This window comes from Pagrus major, chromosome 6, assembly GCF_040436345.1.
Source record: "Pagrus major chromosome 6, Pma_NU_1.0".
NCBI lineage: Eukaryota > Metazoa > Chordata > Actinopteri > Spariformes > Sparidae > Pagrus > Pagrus major.
Genome location: NC_133220.1, coordinates 26,114,664 through 26,136,264, shown reverse-complemented (window position 1 = coordinate 26,136,264; position 21,601 = coordinate 26,114,664). Strand labels below are relative to the sequence as shown.

Here is a 21,601-nt window from a genome sequence, read left to right as displayed (position 1 = left end):
TATATTATTTTATTTATTGATGCAGTATTTTGAGAGAATTAATATTTGAACTAGGTGGTGTTAGTAAGACTTTATTTATTGATATAGTTTTATTTTGAGGCAGTGATAGCCTACTGCCAGTGTCGCCTTGATTCTCCTAGACATGCAATTGAGCCTTGTTCTTGCCTGGAGATTTTTCAGTGAAGTGCTTCATAAGTTTTTTTTTTTTTTTTTACCAGATTTGCTGTGGACTTTGTGGTATTAAAGAGCACAAAACAAAGATCTTGTGTACGTCCTTCTTAAGGACAGAGATTTGTGCCGACATGTACTCATGCAAGGTTTTATTGTTATATTGTAAACTGGCAATTACGTGACAATGCATCTCAGGCCATATTGTGGAGAAACACAAAAGTAATGTAATGAGTAGTGAAGCCAGTTACTTTCTACATGGAGTAAATAAGTAAAGTAATGCATTATTTTTTAAGTCATAAGTAATATGTAATACATTACTTTTTTGTAAAACAACACCAACACTTTTGCTAAATACAGCCTCACAGAGCTACTAGCATGGCTGTTGCTCTTACAGTTTTTGCTAAATGTTGTTAGTTGTGTGTTTAAATGACTGTGATACAATTAGACACACAATTATTTGCTCTAATTGTATGTCTAGTTGTTTTGTTGTTGTTGTTGTTTATTTACTTGGATCTCTGTTAGACAATTCAAAGAGACAGCTAGTCCTTGGCTTAAACAAACATTTATTACATAAGAGACAACATGTCTGATTACATTATTAACGCAAATAAGTAAGTTAATCAGGGAAATATTTGTTTTTAATTATTATTTTTTTGGACACTCTTTCTTTTACTATGCTAAAAGCTGTTATAACATCATTCCTTATGTGTCATCCTTTATTGTATTTACAATAGATGGAGCAGTGGAACATATTCATAAGACACCTGGCTCTCTAAAGCATCTTCAGCAGCACTAAGACTCTGAGGTCTGGTATGGATAAACAAAGATAATTTTTGCCGAGACAATTTTGAAAACAAATCAGTGCTCATCCTGCAGTGAATTAATTTAGCTCCCTGGCAGTGACGCTGTTGTAATCTCCAACGTGATAAACAATTAAGATTTTTCTTTTTTGTTTTTTAAATATTTAAATCAAACTGTTTAATCTTGTTTTTGAAATGATGAAGGGATTTTAATCAGGACACACCTCAACTCTCATGTGTCATAAGTTAAACGTTACTCCAGCTTGCTTTCTGAGTAATGAACTTATCAGTCTGACGAATCTGCGCAATGAAAGTCAATGTTATTATATTTGGATATAATAGTGATAAAAGTGAGAATGCAGTGCAAATGTGCAAAAAACGTGTGTGTGTGTGTGTGTGTGTGTTGGTTGATATTTCTGTTAAACTGTCAATCTCACACAGAAAGAGAAGAAAATCTAAACGAGATGTTTTCTCTGGCGTTCTGTGGGAAATGTTTTTGTATACTAAAACTAATGGTCCCACATAATTTTGTGACACGTTCATATGAGATCGCACTATTCCTCCTGCAGTGATTTGCCTCGGGACACCGTCTGCTCCGGTTCAGTTAGTTTGTGAGTGGGTGATAAGTTGCCCTTGAATGAAGTCATCAGTGTTGAATGAACGACACAGCCTAAACTCTCCATCACACAGATGAAGGGAGGAGACAAAGAGGAACAGCACAATTACCCGCCTGAGGGGTAATAAATGCCTCTCCCTTGGAAGCAATTCCTTCCCCTGTGCAACACACTGGACCATTTACCAATTATCTTTTACCTACAGGGTAACATACAGGGTCACTTACTGTAAAGCTGTTCTGCAAATAGAGGAGGCTACATGTAAGTAAATGCTGCTACAGCTGCTGCTGAAAACTGAGTGTAATATTTATATCAGTGGCATGGGACAGGGCTTAGATTCTCATACCAGTGTGATGGTAGTGAAATATTCAAAATGTTTTATTCTTAATAAACTGTCAGTCATCAAATTCTAGACATTACAGAAAGTGAGTCACAATGAACGGTGGAATTAACATTTATAAATGTGTACTTGAACTATCAACAAAGGGGTAAAACTTCATCACTATTTACTGGCAATTTGCAGATCATCAGTCTGCAAATGTTTTATGACATTTATAAAAGGTTACTGAAACGACATCGGCCAGTGCCATAAATGGGCTTGCTGTTTGAGCATTTGTCAATATAATACGCAGTTCAGTTAATCACCTATCAAACTAAAGCCACAACCGATGCTGAGTCTGACCTGTCTTTCCCTGTGTGCGACGGCTGCCCCGGCCGCCAGGGTGGCGGCGGCTGGCTGGGGCGGGGGCTAGTAGGGGCGGTTGGCGTCCTTTGGCCTCTTGAGCTGCACCTTGAGTCTTTTCATGCCGATCTGGAAGCCATTCATTGATTGGATGGCAGCCTGAGCACTGCCCGGGTTGTCGAAGCTCACAAATCCTGGGGGACAGGCCGAAAGAGAGGGAGAGAAGGAGGGATGTGGTTAGATGAAGAGGCGAGGACAGTTTTGGTTTACAGAAGAATGGATAATGAAGATGGGTTCGGTAAGATGAAGCGGTATGTTTAATAATGATACTTCACCATAATAATGAAATCCTGTCATCTGTACATAAAACTAAACACAATTAACATCCACAAAAAATTGCATAACAAGTTGTCAGCATCAATATGAGTATTAATACAGCTAACATACAGTATGACAACAACAATAGATCACATTTCTATCAGCATGCAACAGAGTTATCACAATATGAGCTTGGTGATGGGATGTAAAACCAAAACATCAACATGGTTGTGCTGTTTTTTGAGTTTCGGTTTTTAACTTCCACTCGAAAGTGGGAAAAAAAATCACAAATTAAAACCTGCGTCTCAGAATTGCAACATGAATAATACAACATTAATGCTGTGTCGTATTAATGAGCAAAAGCTCCTTTGCAAATAGGTTGCACCTGACGGACTCTCCATTAAATATTCTCCACAATCCATTTATAATTTGCCACATAATTATACTTTCAGCTAAATTGTGCTGTCAGTGGCTTACAGTGAGACAGCAGTTCTCTATCTTTGCATGCTGGAGCAGCTGTTATATTCGAAGCATGCGTTTCAGTAAGTTGGAGACTGAGGTAGAGACCGAGAGTCAGCATTTGTGTCATATCTCGTAAAAGAGCACAAAGGCAACGTAACTGACTTTAAAACAGAGCTCTTTTCTCTTATGATCAGTTTGACTGTTGATGGAGGTGTTATAACAGTAATATATATATATATATATATATATATATATATATATATATATATATATATATATATATGTATATATATATATATATATATATATATGTATATATATATATAAATATATATCACTGAAATATTTATCAAAAAAAGAATTAGTCAGAGCTTCAAAAGAAAGGCTTCAATGATTCATGGAAAAATCCAGACAAACTCATTCTCTATTCTTTCTTTTAGTAACAACCAGCTTTTGCACAACTGTAGAGAAACTCTCCACTGTTTTGTTTTCATTCTCTTAAAGGGGAGGGGTGTTGAGAGGTTAGGAAAAGGGAGTGTTGACTGCGGTAGAGAAGGTGATTAGTAAAAAAGAATAATCAGAATAAATAACCAATAATCTTTTGGTTTGGTCATTTTTACCCACCAAAGCATTTACTTTGGTTTGTCGCCCGATCCACAAACACTTTGGAGGAGATGACATTACCGAAAGGCAGGAACATCTGCATCAGCTCTCCATCCCCAAACTCCTGAGGGAGGTGGTAGATGAACAGGTTGCAACCCTCTGGTCCTGCACACGGACACAGAGAGACGGAGAGAGAGAAAGAGAGAAGAGGAGAGAGAAAGAGAGAGAGAAAAAAAGAGAGAGATAAAGGCCAAAGTTAAGAGAAACATAAAAGGTTGACCGCTGCAGGAGGAGATTTTGTGATGCCAGGAAGAAAAAGCAAAAGAAAAGGAAAATGGGAAAAATAATGAGGGTAGAGCTGCAATTATAACTAAATTAATCGCCAGCTATTTTGATAATCACTTGTTCAGTTTTAGTAATTAATCAGAAAAAAAGGACAAAATTCTCTGATTACAGCTAATCTGAATATTTATTTTTTACATTGAATGGAGTACCTTTGGGTTGTGGACAAAACAAGACATTTGAGGATGATGATCATCTTCCTCTTTGGAAAACACTGATTGACATATTTCACCAACAACTAATCAATTAATTGAGAAAATAATCAACAGATTAATCAACAGTCAGTTTTTTATAGTGGTAAATAAAGGCAGAGAGCGAAATAAAAAATAAAGGTGCATCGAATAAAGTATTCCTTGTGAAGTTTTACTTAAAGGCCTCTCTTACTATGATTTCTGTTCTTCCATAAAGGCACAGTTTTCCACTAAAGTCTGAACAGTTTTGGTTATTTCAAGAGATTTCTTTATTTGACTTCTTCTCATTGATATTTATTTATACATCATGCACCAATTAGGATTTAGCAACATTTAAACATTCGATCAAAACACATTAAAGCTTAAACAAATTACTTTATTAGTTGTTGAAATTAATTTGCTACTATTTGATAATTGATTAAAAGACATTTTTCAAGCAAAAATGCCTAAATAACGTACTGGCTACAGCTTCTTAATCCTTAGATTTTCTTCTTCTCTTTGTCTTCTGCGATAGTAAATTAACTTTAATCTGGTTTTGGATTGTCGGTTGGAAAAAATAAGACATTTTAAGGTTGTCAAGAGAATGTGATGGATAGTTTGTACTTTTTCCTGACGAGGCAACATGAGGTCATTTCCCCTCCTGTCAATTCTGTGAAGTTTCACCAAGGAAAACCCCCCTGCAACCTGAGCATGAGTAACCATTGTTTCACTTAATAAATAAACTCTCAATAAACAATATCTGTTTTTAATGTTAAAGAATAAAAACTAGGGAACAGAACCAAGTTTTTAGGGGCTTTAACTTTTATTTAGTGTTGTGATCATCCAGCTTGAAATATATTTCCTTAATATTAATCTAGGGATGCAACAAATAGGCAATTTCACTATTAAAATGTCACAGATCTGTAGCTGTAAAGGCTCAGCTACAGCAAGTGTTTCTGTTCTCACTCTTAAAAAAGGGACAGTATGGTACTTAAGAGTTGGACTTTCACTGCAACCGCAACAAAGCAGGAAAAGGAGCTTTGCACTGTGCATAAATTAATTCTCACTAAATGATAGGGATGCAACGATATTCAATATTTTATCGAACCGTTCAATACGCCCTGTTAGGTTCAATACACAAAGGCAAACAATACAGTACAATACAATACTACAATAATGTTTGCTGTTTAACTTGATTGGATACTGCATATGTTTTGTATGGAAGGCAATTAAGATAAGTGTTCAATTTTTATAATAAGGTTTGTGGTTTGACGTTATCTGCTTTTAATTATTTTTACATGCAATATTGCCTTTGCTAGTGTGAGTAGTTTTATATTAAGATATCGAAACCGTACCGTTACCGTGGCCCAAAAACTGTGATGCATACCGAACTGTGGGAAAACTCTACCGTTGCATCCCTACTAAATGACATGTAATCACAGAGGTGTTCTCTATTTATTTATTTTATTTATAACTAAAACAGCACCTTTAACTAACTGTTGTTTATTTGTATTTATTCTATTGGTTTGTATTGTATTATTTCTGTTTCAGCCAGTGCCAGTGTTAAAAAAACATCAAAGAAATGTTGGCAGAATACAATAAAACCTTAAACTAACAATGCTCATGCGAGCTCATACCTCCATAATGGTTTGAAACAAATGAATGCATTATAATCGTGCAAACATTAAAACCGGGATTTTCTCCTAGACTATAATTGTACCTTAAAACTCCAAGTGAAATCATGTTTGGTAACAGATCAGTGCAGAGCAGTTTGTCTCAGCATGCAGTTGTTAGCTGACAGGGATTTTTGGGGGCTCAGGTGCTGTTTTACAGTTTCAGCCGTAATGGAAAACTCACAGGTTCAGCACTCACAGCTCTCAGCCACCCCCAATGAAACGACTACTAAATGCTTAAACGGCAACCTCTGGGATGCCACAGCTGTTAAGTGATTTGCATTGTTTGGTTTATTTTCCACAAGAGGGCAGTAAGGTCCTAAGCATGCGTCCCCAGTCTGGAGATCATTGAGTTCATGGGCAGGTTTACAGCTCAGTTTGAAACACTCAGTAATGGTAGTTAAGGAAGTTGCCCTGCAGCCATCAGAAAATCATAACCTGACTATGCTTTTTCGTTCTTTATTATTATTATTCAATTTGAAAACTTTCCTCCTCAGACTGCTTTGAAAGGATGAAGAATTACAGGTTAGGCTGGTCAGTTTTCTCCTGTCAGTTCAGATTGTGTACTATACTATATTTTGCTTTTTGACAGGCTGGCAAAAAGGTGAAATCATGCCTGAAAACAAAGTGAGGACTGTGAATGGCTGGATATTTTTTTAAACGTGGGTGTTTTTTCCGGGACCATATTGGCAGGCGGATTAAAGACGAACAGAGAAATAAATATGAATAAACGTTTGCAGCCAGCATGAATATTGAGTGAATGGTGTGCTGTGTGTGTGTGTGAGTGTGTGTGTGTGTTACCTTCTCGTTGCTGCTGTGGAATGATGGGTGGAGGGTGGGGGAAGGCTTGGCTGATCTGGCCGTATGCAGCGGGGTAGGCTGCTGAGACACAGACACATGCACACATGGCGCGGATCAGATAACATGACCAGACAACACACACACACACACACATACACACACACACGCACACACACACACACACACACACACACACACACACACACACACACATGTGTGCACACGCTCTGATACATACAAACAATGTGATATATGCAGGGACACAGCAGGCAATCGATCAGATAACAGACAATAGAGTCTACGTGTTACGCACACACACACACATACACACACACACACACATACGCGCACACACACGCATGTGCACTGAACACAACAGAGAGAATAAATTGATGTAGTGAGACTGAAACACTTGATGTTACATGATCAAAATTCAAATTCAAACAAAGGAATCTTTTCCTTCCGTAATCCCCCTTTCTCTCTCTCTCTCTCTCTCTCTCTCTCTCTCTCTCTCTCTCTCTCTCTCTCTCTCTCTCTCTCTCTCTCTCTCTCTCTCTCTCACACACACACACACACACACACACACACACACACATACATACAAACACACTCGCACAGATCAGTGCTGCTGTGAGAGTGACAGACAGACCTGCATACTGCTGGACTCCTGTGTAAGCCTGTTGGAGAGGATCAGCTGCAGTGGGACTTTGAGCTGCTCCACCAGAGACACAGAGGAGAAGAAGAAGAAGAGGGAGGAGGAGGAGGAGGAGGTGGTGGTGGAGGGGAGCATGGATGGATGGAGGTGTATGTGTGTGTAGGGGCAGAGAGATGAGGCAGAGTGAGAGAGACGGAGGGGGAATGTAGATGGAGGAGAGGGCACGGAGGAAGGCGAGAGTAATATATAACAAGGGTGAGAGGGAGGAGGGATGGAGGGAGAGGCGATGGAGAGAAGAACAGACAGGAGAAGAAAAGCAGAAAGGTTAGAGAGGCGAACAGTGAGGTGTCAACTCGCTTCGCTTTCAGCGTGTGAGGAACTGAATTCTGAATCCTTCTCTCTTTTGCTGGACTTTATGTTACTCCTAAAGCATTTCAAAAGTAGCTCTTTTTTTACCTCCCGGAGAAGCAGAAAAGTAAAACTTTGAGGGACCACAGTTAAAACAAACAAAGAAACAACAGAAAATAACAACACATCGCTCCACTGTCACCACAGGAATGGAAAAAAAAAGTGTCATAAACTTGTGAAGAAGAAATATATTTCGTTTCCTGACAAACTCCTGTGGTTACACATGTAGTACGAGACAATTACAACACAACACTGGATGCACCTGTTGCTATCACTTCACATGTAGGAGATACAGTTAATTATTGTGATTCCCTCATTCTACACACACTTTAACTACCACAGATGCCACACTGGATAACTACCCATCTGTATAGATTGTACATGCACATTAAATACACCACTGAGAAAACACACACACTTACACACACACACACACGCACACACACCGATAACCCCACTATCACGAAAAACCATAAAAAATACTGAACACACCGGGGACTAACAGCAACACTGAAAAACGGTTCAAATAGCCAGGAGAAAGGAGGAGAGAAGTATGGGCTCAAATACAAGTCAGTACATTTTAAGTTAGCAAGTTACTCCATAGCCTGTGGTTGTGGATCATCCTTTGGAAAACTGAGTTTGTGAATGTATGGAAAGGATCTGCAGTTGTAGAAAAAAACATGTGAATGTCTTAAAAGGTTTGTGGGGGTCAGATTACATTAACAAAAACATCTGAAGACAAAAGGAGCGAGTACAGATTCAAATAAGAAAACTGAAAATTCATGCTCAAAGTTCCCACACATGTGTGACACTTGAACTACACATGGACACACATTTAAAGGTGCACTATGTAGTTTTCGGTGAGGAAATTTTAATCAGAAGAGAAAGATCTTAATTTTCTATGCCTAAACAAACTGAATAAACAAACTCTCTTCTGACCTTAAAGGACAACACAATTTCATCCTGTTTTACTTTGTTTATATTTGGCGGACCCTGCCACCTTTCTAGCTTCCAAACAGTGTTGTGGGGACCTTATTTTCCTCTGAGAACAGCTTGTTCATTCAGTTATAGAAAAAAACTATGTCTGAGTTTGTATTATTACCTCATTGATATTGTAACTATTAAAATTCTCAGTTTGAATTTCTTCTCTGAAACTACATAGTGCCCCTTTAAATTACAAGCAAACTTTTAACTTAAATGTGTGTGTGCATGTGTAACTTCAGCGCCACACAGTGGGACACTGAACAGTTTTCTGCTTTTAATCTAGACATATTTTTTTCTGCAACTACAATTCTTTTACATGAAAAACCTTGAGATTCTCAGTTTTTCACAAGTTTACAAAGGTTAATATAAAACCACAGGCTTTGAAATGATTTCTGAACATTATTTTCACAAGCTCAAAAAAATCTTACTAACCCTTATTTGAGCCTATAAGGATGGGATAAAGGGGGTAAAAGGACGGGGGAGGAAGAGGATGGGGAGCGCTACCTTCAGAGAGAGAAGAGAGGAAGCAGCCACCCTGAACCCCAAAACAACTCCGCGGAGCCACGCCCAAGCCGTTTTTCTCCGAGTCCTCCCTAAAAACCACCTCCTGCAACACTGGAGAGACAAAAGTGTGTAAAAAAAAAACAAAACAACAAAAAAAGGAAGACAGATTTTTTCCTCCACCTCTTCACAGGCAATAACCAATGAGGTACTAGCCACGGCTCATGACACAAGCGCATACTTCGGCTCCAGCAGCCCATAAGCACCTTTGCCACACACTCATCTCCCCGACATGCTGACTGTCTGTGGGCTACGTTCGTCTGGCCTCGGCCTCCTGAACATGCGTCAAGGCTATTCACGCCTGTAAGCCAGCAGCATGCACACTTTCCCATTGCTAGTGTGTCTATAAGGATTTAAGCTAAGTCATGGTTTTACATAACAAACAGTGTCTTCATTATGTATACTGCATTATATTTTTCTCTATCTCTGTGAGTTATTTCGTGGATTTTGCATACGTGCCCCAGAACCCATCAGACTTACCGGGGTAATGGTGTATCCCGTTGGTGAAGACAGCCTCTGCAGGAGGCTGCCCATTTGCCTGCGGGGGCGGCATGCCAGTAAAACCATTTACACTAATGGGGGAGGGGATGCTGGTCACCGTGGGGGCGCTGATGCCTGGAGGAGTACTGCCACCTGCGGCCACAGGGCAGACAGGCAAAGACAGAGAGAAACAGTCAGCTGTGTTTTTTTTCCCAAGACATTATGGAGAAGTTTTGCTTTGACTGGCCACCTAGTATCTCTTGGAAATGTCAGAGGGGCCGGTCCAGTGGGCCAGTGAAGACACTAAATGTCAGGGCTGATTTCTTGTCCCAGTGTGGCCCTTACTGTGACACAACAGCCATTAGGTCTGAATCTGAAGATATATTGTACAAGAACAGTGAAAACTGTGTTGAGGGTATATTATGGGTAGCAATTATATATTTGTCTCAGATGATTGCATGTAATGCCACAATGCATAATGTTCATTTTCACCACTTCAGTGCATCTAGAAGTTCTTACAGTATAGAATTTGTGTGAAAGTATTTAAATCCAGCGTGCTTTGTTCCTTACTAATGTATTTTTAACTGCAGGTGTGTCTATCAAGGAACGTACAGTTTTTTATTCATTACATATTAAACTGCTGCTACCACTACTTTCTAAAGCATCTCATACAGTTTTTAGATCAGATTTTCACCATCTAATTTCCATGCCTGCAATTTAGAAGCCATGGATATTTTAATTGAGTGATTAAAACTGACTAAGTAAAAAAATAAATCTTTTTTTCAGAGATTTGGACACGGACACACATTATGTATGTGGTTTAGGATTAGGCTATGTTGGTTGCGTACCAATTGACCAATCCTAAACCTCACCAGTAACAGTTGAGCAAGCTTGGTACCTGGATGAACCTGGGTAAAGTTAGGAAGATGGTGAAAAGATGTCACTGGGGGACCTAAAAAAGCGACACTCGAAACCCAGAGTGTGTGGGAGGCATGGTATTTATTCTGTTCCCAAACCTGAAGACAAATTTTGTGTGATGTAAGGAAAGAATTAGGCTGTGTGGTAGACCTCACCATCAGCTCAACATCAACACCATCACCGAAGACACCTACGTTTGTTCAAAGATAACATTATGATATAGAGTGACATTAAATCGATGCCACGATCTTCACCGCAACATCACGCTTTATGTAATCACATCTTAGGTTAGCTAATGCTAGCAGAACGCTAATGTATTGCGCTTAGCTCACGTTACATCAGGAGGAGTTAACCTAATCATCCTTTTTTGTCACCAACATCCGCCGGGTTTGCTTCCTCCTTATTTCTGTGGTAACGTGAGAAAGATTTGGAAAAGGACAGACTTATCGTTGGCCAGAAAAGATCACGGTGTCTCCAATGATTGTCGAGACTGGAATGGCTTGGCCTCGATTCGTGTTCTTTTGCTGTGTTCATAAAACGTAACATTGTGAATATATCCCCCCATTAAAACTAGACCAAGAAACAGTAACTAAGGGGGGCAGGACCCTGGATTGGTCGGTTGATTTGAACAAATTGCTCCTCACTTTGGTAGTTAGTGGTCAACAATCTAATGTATGTTCTGCAGCGCACTAGATCACATTTCCCCGGCAGATAAACCACTGGTCTTTCACTAATGTTACCTGACGTGGGGGTCAGCGGTGCTCCTGGGAGGCCATTGATGGTGGCCATGTGCTGCATCTGGGCAGCAGCAAAAGCCGCCATTGGACTGAGGTATCCTCCCTGGCCCACAGACGCCATCAACGCCGCCTGCTGCTGCACCTGCACAGTGAAGGAGAGGCGATTATGGGAAGGGTTGAGAACAATGGGGGTATAAAGGGAAATGAGGTACAGTGTAGAGGCCTAAAGCAGAGACGACTGGATGGAAACCAGGTTTTGAATAGTGATGGGAATTATAGCTCTTTGAAGGGAGACAGATCTTATGGCTCGGGTCCTCTCCGAGAGTGGCTCATCTTTCTTTTTTCCTCTTACAGGGGCAGGGGTTATGAGATATATCTGAAATGATTACTAGGATCACTAGGTAAGATTTGGATCAGATGTAAACTGAAGACATCCCACTAATATCATTTCATTTTGCATGTGTGGGTTATTTTTAGCAGCATTAAATTACTTATTTTACCAAAACTAATGTCAATGATCTGCACTGTAAACAGCAAGACTGTATTTACTAGTCAGAATTACGAAAAGACGTCTATGTATTGTGTTGCAGAGAAATCTATTGAAGTTGGCATGCTAACCTGCTAGCCCTCGCCCGTCCTTTCTCATAATACCCCTTCAAGCTCCAAGTCCAGACCACTAGCTGCAAGGCTAAATGAGCTATCTAGCTAACAGCAGCTGCAGTTAGCAGCAGTTAGCGGCTGCTCTGGTGATATGCTGCCCCTTATTTGTCTGAACAATACATTTGAGAATTCGCCAATTCTTTGATATAGCACTTTTAATATTGTCACTGTTTATGTAGGACAAGAAGTGAAATTGGAGGAATGGCTCGGACTCTGCCAAATAGGATTTGGTTCTCCTGGTTCTGAACCATTAAAAACAAAATTGTATTGTTCATCAATAGAATTAAATCTTACGACTGTGTTTTTATTTGCAAGCCAACATAAATTTAGACATTTTACATCACGTCTATGGGAAATAAAGTGTTCCTAATTGAAGGTACCTCATCTTTTTAGCTATTTCAGACTCGTGTGAGCTGGACCTGAGCACTCCATTTAATCTCTGTGGTTCATTGAATAAATAACTGTGGATGTAAAAAAATAAAAAACGTTCTGCGGGGCGTCTTGCCTGAGCGTAGGCTCCGTAGGCTCCAAACTGCAGGGCCATAGGGTTGAAGATGCCCATCTGACCAGCCATCTGCTGCATGCGGCGGATGGTGCGCTCCTTATCCGTGTCGGCGAACTTCACCACCAGACTGGATGAGGCACCCTGTGCGCACACCCATCCACCCACCCACACACACACGTGCCAGGCAGTACATGTTAGTGTGCACCGATAGACGCATGACATAAGCTTGTATCTGCACTAAACACATCCTGTCCTGCCAAGGCAACTGACTCAGAACTAAAGCTGGCGCCCATTTGCCCTGAAATAGTTAGGATGGATCATATTTAAAGGATAAATCTCCATACTGGGATTAATAAAGTATAACTTAACTTTAAGAAGGTAATTAAGTGCTATGTGACTCATCTCGCTATGTGACTCACCTCGCTCACATAAATCTACGTGCTAACTCACACACAGTTATGGTGTACTCACAGGCATAGTCTGGCTGCCGTGTAGTGCACTGATGGCTGCCTGAGCTTCAGCATGGGAGGAGTATTTTACAAATGCACAGCCTAAAGAAAGAGAGAGGAGAAAAGGAAGCAGTGAGATAAAAGGAGAAAAAGTTTGCTGAAGAGCAGTATATCATTCTGCATCACATTATCACGGGGGAATAAGTTTCCTGCAGCATTACAGCAACAAACATTTAGCCAGCAAAGCCCTCTCTGCTGAGGAGGTTTCGCATCAGTGTTGATCGACGCTCAATACGCGGGCTAAACATGCCACTCTGACACCATTAACAACTTCGGGATCCTCTGATGGGGCTTAAAATGCCACAGCATTCTGGTGTCGCTTGCTATTGACAAGCCCCGTTGATGAATTTGAATGATCAAGTTCCCAGTAATTATTGAGCTAAAGCCCACTTAGCCGAGTAAGCTGGCTGATGAGGCCTTGTTAATGGAGCTTCACGGAGGAATCAGAATGATCAAGCCCACTGTAATCATCGGGCTTAGTTATCATCGGGCCTCATTGATTGGCTGCTAAGCCCACTGATGAACTTCATGCAGTGAACTTGTGTAGCACTCTCACAACATTTCGGAGGGACAATTTTTTTCTGGCATGACATGAAGCCTGCTGGTTGATCAGAAGGTCGACTTGGTTTTTTTCATTATCGGAGCTATAAGGTTAATGGGGTTCATCTGTAGAGAGTTGCTGGTTTGTATCTCTCATCCCTGCAAGGAAAAACTTTCAAAGGGCGTTCACTGTCCAAATTTACCGTATCTACAGTATTCTTACGTAACCGCTCCACTGATGATTGTGAAACAGCTCGCTTTGACAGCACTCAACATGGAGCGTTTAAGGGGAAACTTTGCAAAGTCACCAACTTTGAAAGGCCACATCATTTCTGTGCAGTAGCCTGTGAAAAGTCTGCCGGCTCAAAGTCATAAACGGCTATAAACTCACCTTTGCTGTTTCCGTCGGGACCTCTGAGGATGGTGCATTCTTCAATGCTGCCGAAGGACTCGAAAAGGCGCCGCACATCATCTTCTGACTGTTGCTTGTTGAGCATGCCGACAAAGAGCTTTCTGTCTTCTAAAAGGAAAAGGAACAGGTCACGATAAGACGATCAGAGATGCCTTATGATAATAAAGATGCGCTATGTTTACTGAAAGAGCAGCGTTTTTCTCTGCCTTAGCTGCAGGCTAAAAAAGTTTTAAGACATTTTAGACTCTTTAGATCTCAGTTGGGTTTGAATGAAACAATTGACTTGAAGCTATTCTACAAATGTTTGAGTATTATTAAAGGGTAACTCCACCAATTTGTATTGAGGAGCACTACTGTATATTTAAATAAAGTAGTATAAAGCATTTTGTAGCTGCAGAGAAGGCCGCATGTAATCTCATAAATTACCCTCAGTGATGTCATATGGGGGGCTAAGTTGCATTGTGGGTAATGTAGGCACCAGATTTTCAAAGCAGTCCAGCAGTCAAGCATTGCTCCTTTAACACTATTGGTCTCATTGTTTAAAGAAAATTGATCAAAATCGACAGCAGAACAAGAGATGATACCATTTCTATTTCACACATTATTTCCTATTTTATTTTTACTTCCTTTTCAAAACCTGGTGCCTAGATTACCCACAATGCAATTTAGCCACAGAGTGACATCACAAGATAATTTACCAGATTACATGCAGCTTCCTCCTGAGCCCCAAAAAGTTTTATACTACTTTTGCCACATACGCAGTAGTACTCCCCAATACCTGTACACACATTAGTGGAGTTACCCTTTAACTAAGGGTTCATGATCATATGTAGGTGCTCAGCCTGGTTTGGAGAACATCGGCGATGCAATAGCAATTAAAAATGTACATGACAAGTCACAGAGTAATAGATGCAGATGATTTAATCAAGCATATAGAATCTAAAACTTAACTTGAAAGAGAAAGGCACTAATTAAGCAGTCCTCACTGATGCCACGTTCAGTGGTGCTCGCTTAACAGTGACTGTGGAACAATGTTTATTATAGATGCAGCTGCTGCAAATCAGAGTTTTCAGAGTATAGTGTGTTTTTCCTGCCATATATTTGAATTATAATAGGTTACAGAGCTGTTTTTGTGCATCTGGTTTTCCATTTATTAATAATATTTTACACCTGTGTTTCCATTACAAATTTATAGTGGAAGATGAACTCATGATCAAGGCAAGAAAACCTTTTCCTGTGCAGTCTCGGTCCTGTGGGAACACAGTTGGCACTCTGCCCTCAGCATGAACTCTGTTCGCAGCTGCTCTCGGTACAGCATTTCAAAGTTTGTCTGATACTAACAACACAATGCTTGCTCGTATTTAGTACTGCTCGCTTGCTGTACACTGATCCGTGTCTGCAGAAAACGGTCTTTATAATCATGTACTTCATCGCTTTGTGACATAGATATTTTACCTACAGGCAGACGGAGCTTCAAACCTGTTTGTCTTACAGTTGCAGAGAAGCTCAGTATTTAAGATAAGAGGCTAATGTGATTCTTCACTGAGTGAATGCTGTGGTTATCAAATTATTCCATCTGTAGCATCTTTCTCCATACCTTCTGAACTGCTTGCCTGAAATAATGTCATGCCAAAAACGCATTTTGAAGCAATTCTCTTTCTGTTTCAGGCAGAAATTAACTGTTGTTCGTCCGAGAGTTTTTTGTCCCAAGCTGGAAAATAAAGAGAGACTATTGTTGCTACTCATTTATTTATGGAAGCCAGTAATTTACCACAAAACATAATAGTGTACACCGATCTTTGTGTACATTATGATATATTTAGCTTTTCCCCCCTACAGATTCAGTTCTCACTGTCAATGTTGGCTTGGAAAGGCTAAGGCCAGACACTTTTTACCCATCAGCAACAAAACTTATTAGTGGACACTTAGGGGAGTTAATGCTATTTATATCCATGCTGGTACCCTGAGCAGCTAGGGGGGACTCGCCAGTGCAACAACAAGGACATGATGATTGGTGGTTTTTCTCCAATGCGCAATATACACAACTCAAGTTTTCTGGATTTTAGAGTTCACAACATGCTGGAGTGGGGGTGAAGTGATACTATGATTTATCTGAACATGAGAGAAAAATGAAATGTTCTCTCTGGTTAAGTTTAGACATTGTGTATGATAAATAAATCCCTTATTGACTTCCATTCTTCCCTTTTCATCCTACAACATTTATTGTTTCCATGGTTGTGAATACATTACGTGAAAAAAACAAAAAAAAACAGGTATTACACAAGACAGTCACATTACTGTGTCTGCTCTCACTCAGGACATGATTAAATGTAATGAAATCTAAGTGAAGTTCCACAGCGAGCCTGTCCAGACCTCCTCTGTTTACATGTAACAACACATTTGGTTGTTATTATTATTCAACAGACAGGATGCTTGCGCCTGTTGCACAATAATGAGAGAGCAGGAATTAATTGTGAAACCAATAAATTAGATAAAAATAAAACAAATACAACAACAGAAATAACAAGTTATCTGCATAAGTCAAAGGTTATGTTGAATCCAGCAGACGACGGCATGGATGCGGGGTTGGACGGGAGGAAAAGCAGTTACTGTTTTCCCAGCGTGGTGCTTTCAAAATAAAATTTCCACTTTCTTGCAGTCTGGAATATGTCAAATAAAGAATTAGGAAAGTGACTTATCAAGTCACACAGCGCCAATTTAAACCGTGGCGGTTTATTTCTCATTTATGAACACATAGCAAAGCAACCAGTCTTTTGCACATAGTAACTGCTGTCCTTCTCTATCTTGAAGATAAAATTGGCCTTTTTGAACATTTTGTGGAAAGTCTCTCTGGACCAAAAGCAACACGTAACCAAAACATAATTAGTCTTTGTAAAGTTTGTCTAAAAGTAAACTTTTATGATGTGAAAAAGAACCGCAGGATGTTATAATGAGACCCAAATTCTACATGTATGGGTTTTAATAAAATATAGCCAGACTGAGGTCCAGCATCAGTTCATTATTCACCATGACAGAATGATTGAGTCTTTGAATGAGTGTTTTGAGGGGAATCGTGAGGCAGACGGTGAAAGTGTGTTAGTGCACAACAGTAGCAGATGTGTCGGTGTGCAAGGCTGTCTGTTTTTTTTGCGTCGCACGGAATCGGAGCTTCGTGGAAATGGATGTATATGTTGGGAAATTAATGAGCCTCAGTGCGATTGCCTCGGAATGCGCTCTGCAAATTAACGTGTGTGTAGGTGTGGTTGCCTCTGTGTGTGTGCGCGTGTGTGTGTGTGTGTTCGTGCATGCGTGCTTAGGGTCCGTTCCCCGCTGCCTGTGCCTGACAGGGTGTCCTTGCCGAGTCAACAAGACTAATCTGCGCTCTGGCCTTGCACTGAGGGGGTGGTGGCGGTGGGGTGTTTACAAGAGTGGAGCGCACATCACGGGTGGAGGACACACACATATGCACACGCACGCACACACAGATCTTGAAATGTTTGCCCCCCCCACCTTCACACACACACACATTTGCACATTCACGGTACACACGTCATTGGTGGACAAAGCATACAGTTCCCGAGGGAAGGCACCAATAAACATTACATCTTTCTTCGGGAAAGAACTGTTAACAGACACACACACACACACACACACACACACACACATGCACACACAGACACTCATATTCAGCTAGAGAGCAAATCAATATACACCAGAGTGTCAACAACGATGTAAAGCTCTCTCCTTCTTACACACACACACACACACACACACACACACACACACACACACACACACACACACACACTCAGGACAGCGAATGACAATGACTCCCTGATTTACCTTGACTGTAATATTTGGTAGGCAGGGGTATGACAACATTAAAAGTATTATTATGTCATTTAATTATTTATTTCTAGTTGCATTATCAGTTGCACTTGTATCAGTAGTCCTCCTCCCTCCCTAACATGATCATAAAATGTATTTTATGCAGCTTTTTACCACATATATTAGGCAGATATAGTTACTCGTCACTTTTTTAGATTTGATATTTAAAAACATATGTAAAGCTTCTAAAAATCGAATGCTCTGCCAAAGGCAACCAATGGCCCTTTAACTGTTTTGGCTCGTGGAGCCTTATTAAAACAAAAGTCTGGCTGCGGCTTCTTATATAACCGACAGAGGCCCAAAGAGGTTAAATTATCCATTAGTTCAGAAAAGATTAGAGAAAAATCTCAAATAAAAATAATCTGTGTAGCCAAACATTGTTTCGGCTTCATTGCTACCCCATTAATCATCTCACAACCACCCAGATTTATTTTGTGACCCACCGGAGGGGGCTTGGCCTTTAGTTTGGGAACCTCCGGACTAAACTACCTAACTTTATATAAGTTTTTTAAAGTCCTGCTACAACTATACTTGCCAACCCTCCTGATTTTCCCTGGGAACTCCTGTTTTAATTGTCCTATCCCGGTTTCCTCCCAAGGCCACAACTCTCCCGTATTTCACCCAGTTTATAACACATTTTCACACCCTTTCTTCCATTTCAGTCATCACAACCTGTTTCAGGCACTGTGCAGCTAGTGTGTAGTCAACTGTACTGCTGCACTTTGTCCTCATCAGTGAGCGAGAAAGAAATACTTTCAGACATCTTGGAAAGAAGAATTCCCATTTCATACATAAAGTTTTAATAGAAAGGGGCATGCATTTTTCTGTCGATCATAAGGCTTGCACCGACGTCAATCACCATCCTGAGGCTGTCAAACAGAGGGCATGCACAGACTCTCACAGGGGCAAAAAATGAATGTAAACTGAAGAGCATTAGTTTATGCCGAAGTAAAGCACATTATTCTGCATTCTTTCCTGAGATTTAAGAGGAAAATAAAAGGTATTAAGCATTAAAATATGATGCTGTTGCATTTTCACTCTTCAAAGATGCACTGTGAAGTTGTTGGGAAGAAATTTTAATCAGAGGACAGAAATCTCCTTTGATTGATTTTCATGCTTAAACAAGGTTAATAATCAAACTGTCTTCATTTTCATGACCTTAAAGGACAGCACAGTTCCACACTGTTTCACTCTGTTTATATTTGCCAGACCCTGCCGCCTTTAAAAACACTGTTCTGGGGTACTTAATTTCTTTTGCAGAAGGCTTATTTATTCAGTTATGGAAATAATAAATATTTCTGAGTTTGTATTATGACCTGTAAATATTACCTTTCTGGGTTGCTGTATTTCTTTTTCAAAAACGACATAGCGCTTCCTTGAAAAGTTCAAGGATGCAGGAAACTGAAAAGTCTCTGGAACTCAGTGTTTCTGCGGTAGAGACCCCAGACCCCTGCTTTGCTTTCAAAATCCTCCCTTTTTTGATATCTCAAGGTTGGAAAGTACAGTACAGCTACACAGCTAAAACTGCTACCTACACTGATGCATCAGTATTAACTATTAATGTAATATATGTCAATACATTATATCAGTCACGTGACGTTTCACTTTTGATACTTTAAGTACATTTTACTAATAATACTACTACTTAAATGCAGGACTTTTAGTTTTAATGGTATATTTTCATACTACTTTTCCCCCGAGTAAAGAATCTCAGTGCTTCCTCCACCGCAGCCACTGAAAATGTAACACCCTGACAGCACAATGTACTTTGCATTCACGCCGGAGAAAAACATCCAATGGATGGAAAAGCGAAAAGAAACAGACACAGAAATAATCTTAAAAATAAATGTGTGGAGAATAGAGGACATCCATACAGAGAGAGATAGACCTGAGTAACTGACAGAGGTATGGACGTCCTGCATTGCCCTCACTTTGCTTCCTCACGCTGGGCGCTTGCCTCTGTTCCCTCCCACTCCATCAATCATACTCAGAGCACCAGCAAACTAAATAGAAGAGGATGTCGCGCAATCTCTCTTCCTTTCCTTAAAGGTTTTTTTTTTTTTTTTTTTTTAACAGGCTAACACCTCTCTCTCAGTCCGTATGCTTCTCTCTCTGCTTATCAACCTTCAACTCCTTGCATGCTCTATTTCCTCTTTTTTCTCTCCCTCACCCTTTCCCTCCTTCGCGTGGCTAAAGAATCGCTCTGGTGCCAATTATATTAACAACTGCAAAGTTTGAAAGACTCCAGCCAAAAACGGTCAAACTGCATCAATCTTCTCTTGTACAGTCCATTGATTGATGTCAGCAGCAGGTCACTACATGTCTAGACGGAGAAAATGCACTTTAAGCTCGTCTTAGCTGTCAATACGGCAGGACGCGCACAAAATACCACACTGGACATCCACGTTCATTCACGCGGATCTGTCGTTTGAATCTGCAGCTCGTCCGGCTGATACAAACTCGTGGCGTGAGTCAAATTTGATTCTCTCCGGAGCAAACAGCGTGATTAAAGGTGCTTGACAAAAAGAAGTGACCTGTTTTGCCCTCGAGCATGACAAGACACGCATTTTCCCCGTGCATGTGCCTGTATGTTCGTGCATCAGCACATATGACGAAACTCTAAGAAAGGAGCTGGAGGCTGCGCCAGTGCAGGGAGAGCACTGTTTATATAATGTGTTCTGAATACTGGAGGGTCCGGCCAGGCCGCGCTGTCAGCCCGCGTCGAGGTACAGGGCATCGTCTAATGGGACAGATAATGGTGAGGCTGATACGTGCAGGCAGCATGTTTGTAGGGCTGGAACAAAAGAAGGAAGGTAGCAGGGGAAGGGGGGGTGGGGGAGGAAAAGAAGGAGGAAGAGCATACAGTACCTCCTCGACTCTCACTGTCTGCTGGCTTCACCTGGATCGGTCTGTTCATCTGTGACAGAGAGAGGAAGAGAAGCGAAATAATAGAGGAAGAAGAAAGAAAAGGAGGAAAAGAAAGAGACAAAGGAGCCAGTGAGCACATGTTCTCATGTCATAGCACATGTCCCCCCCCCCATCTGCTAAAAAAAAATAACTTTTTTTGAATCACTCAGCCAAATTGCGGGTAAAGTGTATTGAAAATCTCCAAAGCTGTAGCACTTATAGCCATTGGGGGAATAGCTGGTTGGGAATATGGGTTGGAAATATTATTTGATCTGAGATGAAAGGAGAGAGAAGGGTTGGAAAGGGGGATAAGCAGAGGGATGAAGGGAGCGATAGAAAGAGGGATGGAGGAGAGGTAACTCTGGGTCAGCAGAGCTGCTGTGACTGTGTCTCCTCTCCATGGCTGCTTCTGGAGGCTCGTGTGCACTCATCATGTGATCTGTGTGGACGCTGCGTATTCAGATATGTTGTGGTGGATGTATACACACACACACACACACACGTATGCAGCAAAATCAACCCGTACACACTGTATAAACACAGTGTGTACGATTTTTCAAACTCCTAAGCCCTCGCTTCAGAACGTTCTCGCACAATCTTCTCTTGGCGTCACACGCAAGCTCGTACATTCAAGTACACACACACACACACACACACACACACACACACAATGTCTGTCCCCTAGTGAGACCTTTCCACAGTGTGTCCGCCGAGGCCCTCCTTTCATTTCACTCCTGCCTGTCAAACCTTCCCTCTCCGCCTCGCCACCCTGCTAAACGCTCGCCGCCAATCAATTTTTAA

The 21,601-nt window shown here is 40.7% G+C and overlaps 1 protein-coding gene across 31 annotated transcripts in view; it reads right to left on the bottom strand.

Moving 5' to 3' along the window:
• Positions 1-2,333: 2,333 nt before the first annotated feature.
• The window catches only part of celf4 (CUGBP, Elav-like family member 4), an 89,860-nt gene continuing 70,592 nt past the window's right edge, over positions 2,334-21,601 (bottom strand). The window contains exons 3-13 of one of the 31 annotated variants that reach the window (XM_073467956.1): positions 20,762-20,810; positions 13,985-14,113; positions 13,016-13,095; positions 12,545-12,685; positions 11,383-11,521; positions 9,725-9,877; positions 9,188-9,298; positions 7,286-7,348; positions 6,637-6,714; positions 3,672-3,815; positions 2,334-2,461 (exon numbers count right to left, since the gene is read on the bottom strand). In XM_073467956.1, the coding sequence (XP_073324057.1) occupies positions 2,334-2,461; positions 3,672-3,815; positions 6,637-6,714; positions 7,286-7,348; positions 9,188-9,298; positions 9,725-9,877; positions 11,383-11,521; positions 12,545-12,685; positions 13,016-13,095; positions 13,985-14,113; positions 20,762-20,810 (1,215 nt within the window). Of the gene's footprint in view, positions 2,462-3,671; positions 3,816-6,636; positions 6,721-7,282; positions 7,349-9,187; positions 9,299-9,724; positions 9,890-11,367; positions 11,522-12,532; positions 12,686-13,015; positions 13,096-13,984; positions 14,114-20,761; positions 20,811-21,601 lie in introns of all 31 variants that reach the window. The other 30 variants (XM_073467957.1, XM_073467959.1, XM_073467967.1 and 27 more) reach the window with 30 other exon arrangements.